The 3,218-nt window shown below is 67.4% G+C and overlaps 2 protein-coding genes across 2 annotated transcripts; one reads left to right on the forward strand and one right to left on the reverse strand.

Moving 5' to 3' along the window:
* Positions 1-74: 74 nt before the first annotated feature.
* AMSG_11223 (26S proteasome non-ATPase regulatory subunit 1) lies at positions 75-2,099 on the forward strand (the record flags this gene model as incomplete). The annotated part of the gene is made up of 1 exon (XM_013897417.1): positions 75-2,099. The coding sequence occupies one exon, from the start codon at positions 75-77 to the stop codon at positions 2,097-2,099; it is 2,025 nt and encodes a 674-aa protein (XP_013752871.1).
* Positions 2,100-2,201: 102 nt separating this feature from the next.
* AMSG_11224 (D-isomer specific 2-hydroxyacid dehydrogenase) lies at positions 2,202-3,209 on the reverse strand (the record flags this gene model as incomplete). Its single annotated transcript, XM_013897418.1, has 1 exon — positions 2,202-3,209. The coding sequence occupies one exon, from the start codon at positions 3,207-3,209 to the stop codon at positions 2,202-2,204; it is 1,008 nt and encodes a 335-aa protein (XP_013752872.1).
* Positions 3,210-3,218: the final 9 nt, after the last annotated feature.

Consider the following 3,218-nt stretch of genomic DNA (forward strand, 5'->3'; position numbering starts at 1 on the left):
CGTCGGCTGGCGACGACGAGGCCGACGCCGGCGTCGCTGCTGGCGACGCGCCGGCGGCGGCCGACCTTGCACCCATGGACAAGGTCCACTACATCCTCACTGGCGAGCCGTCGATCGAGATCTACCTCCAGTTCCTGTACAACGCGTCGAACACGGATCCGCTCATTCTCGAGAAGCTTAAGGAGCAGGTTGCCAACGGCAAGTCGGTCCTGCACTCGGGTGTGGTCTTTGCCAACTCGCTCATGTGCGCTGGCACCACCTCGGATGCCTTCCTCCACGACAACATGGAGTGGCTCTCCAAGGCCACCCATTGGGCTCGGTTCAACGCCACGGCCTCTCTCGGCGTCATCCACAAGGGCCACCTCTCCGAGGGCCTCTCGCTCCTGGCGCCGTACCTGCCGGCGGCCGGCCAGGCCGCTGGCTCGCCGTACTCGGAGGGCGGCGCGCTGTACGGGCTCGGCATCATCAACGCCAACCATGGCGCCGGTGTCTCCAAGTACCTGCTCAACGCGCTCCGCGCCGCCGGCGGCGACGAGGTTGTCCTCCACGGAGCGGCTCTCGGGCTCGGCGTGGCGTCGATGGCCACCCACGACAACGAGGCGTACACCGCGCTCTTTGACCTGCTCAACCACGACCAGGCCGTCGCCGGTGAGGCTGCCGGCGTGGGCATGGGCCTGGTCATGCTCGGCTCGGCCGATGCCGACGTGCTCGGCCGCATGCTCGCGTACGCGCGCCAGACTCAGCACGAGAAGATCATCCGCGGTGTGGCCATGGGCATTGCGCTGCTCAACTACGGCCGCGAGGAGCGGGCCGACGTGCTCATCGACGAGCTCATGCGCGACAAAGACGCCCTCCTCCGCTACGGCGGCATGTACACCATCGCCATGGCGTACTGCGGGACGTCAAACAACCGGGCGGTCCGCAAGCTCCTCCGCATCGCGGTCTCGGACGTCTCGGACGACGTCCGCCGTGCCGCTGTCACCGCCCTCGGCTTTGTGCTCTTCCGCGAGCCGACCCAGATTCCCAAGGTCGTCTCGCTCCTCTCGGCCTCGTACAACCCGCACGTCCGCCACGGCGCTGCTATGGCGCTCGGCATCGGCTGCGCCGGCACCGCGCTCCCGGCCGCCGTCGAGCTCCTCGAGCCGCTCCTCGACGACACCACCGACTTTGTCCGCCAGGGCGCCCTCATTGCCCTCGCCATGGTCCTTGTCCAGTCGAACGAGAAGGCCGTGCCCAAGGTTACCGCCATTCGCGAGAAGTTCCTCACCATCATCGGTGACAAGCACGAGGACGTCATGGCCAAGTTTGGCGCTCTCCTCGCCGCCGGCATCATCGACGCCGGCGGCCGCAATGTCACCATCTCGTGCCTCTCGCGCGACGGCCACAACTCGATGTCGGCTATTGTCGGCCTCGCCCTCTTTACCCAGTTCTGGTACTGGTACCCCTACATCCACATGATCTCACTCGCCTTCCTCCCCACCGCTGTCATCGGCCTCGACGCCAACCTCCAGCTCCCGGTCTTCTCCTTCAAGTCCAACGCCCCGCCCTCGGCCTTCGCCTACCCGCCGCGGACCAAGGTGCCCGAGGCCAAGGAGGCCACACGCGTCGACACCTACGTGCTCTCGGTCACTTCCAAGGCCAAGGCCCGTGGCAAGGACACTAACAACGCGCCCGAGCCTGGCGCCGACGCTGGCGCCGCCGCCGATGCTGACGCCCCGGCGCCTATGGATACCACCTCGGACGACAGCGAGGCAAAGCCCGCTCCCGCCGGCGGCGACAACGACGACGCCGCCGCCACAAGCTCGGACCCGTCCACAGACCCCGCGCCCAAGCCCGAACCGGCCTTTGAGCTCCTGGAGAACCCGGCGCGCGTCACCCTCCCTCAGGCGGCCGTCATCGACCTCTCGGCCGACGCCCGCTACACCCCGGTCAAGGCCTCGTCCGCCCACGCCGGCATCTCCGGCATCATCCTTCTCGAAGACTCGACGCCCGACCTCGCTGCCGAGTACGTCCAGCCCAAGGCTGCCGACGCCGGCGATGACGCCGACGACGGCGACGAGCCGCCTATGCCCGAGCCGTTTGAGTGGATTGATGAGTGAGTCATTGAAGCCCCCCCCCCCCCCCCCCCCCCCCCCCACCCCGCCTACCGCACCTCGGCTTGCGCCTCGCCTCCTCCTTTACTCTCGTTGCACCTCTGCTAGTTAGTTGACCCTGTTCTCGCCGACACCGCCGCGGTTGAGGATGGCGTCAAGGTTGTCGAGCGTGATTTCCCACCGCCGCGCGAGAGCGCCGGCAGTCTTGTACGCCACGTGGTGCGAGAGGACAAGGAACGGCGCGAGGTCCGACGCCGCGTTGAAGAACGGCGAGTCGGCCGGCAGCGGCTCGTCCTCAAACACATCTGTGGCGTAGACAAACGAGGTGCCCGACGACGCTCTCCGCGCCCGCATCTCGGCGAGAACTGCAGCAGTGTCGACCACGCCGCCGCGGGCAGTGTTGACAAGCACCGCGCCCGGGCGAAGGGCGGCAACCACATCAGTGCCAATCAGGTGCCGCGTGGCATCGTTGAGCGGGACGTGGAGCGAGACAATGTCGCAGGTAGCGACCAGCTCTGCGAGATCGTGGACGTACTCGCCGCCAACACCGTCTGTAAAGGCAGCCGACTCGGAGCGCGACCAGCCCTTGACCTTGCAGCCAAAGGCGGCGTAGAGCCGGGCGGCGGCGCAACCGATGGCGCCAGTCCCAACAATGCCGACGGTGCATGATCCGAGCTCGCGCCCTGGCGCCAGCGCCGTCCACTCTGTGGCATGGGCAAAGATCGCGAGCCCACGCAGGGCCGAGAGAGTGAGGCCGACCGCCAGCTCGGCCACCGCCGGCGTCGAGTAGCCCGCAGCGTTGAAGACGGGCACTCCAAGCGAGGTGTCGTGAGCGTCATAGCCGGTAAAGGCCACGGCCACGCCGAGCAGATCAGGATGTGCCGCAGCGATCTCTGCAGTGAACGGGTGGGTGACCGTAACCAGTGCATGGACAGGCGCATCGTTCTGCTCCTCATCGCCGTCACCAGCGGTGGCGGCAGCGGCAGCGGCGTCGTCGTCGTTTGCCCAGGCGAAGCGGCAGCTGACCGAGGGGAAGCGGGCGGCGAGGTCGGCGGCAATGGTAGCCTGCGGAATGCCGATGTCCTGCTGAAAGACAATGGTGGAGGTTGTGCTCATGATACAAAC

Source organism: Thecamonas trahens, assembly GCF_000142905.1.
Source record: "Thecamonas trahens ATCC 50062 unplaced genomic scaffold supercont1.72, whole genome shotgun sequence".
Classification (NCBI taxonomy): Eukaryota; order Apusomonadida; family Apusomonadidae; genus Thecamonas; species Thecamonas trahens.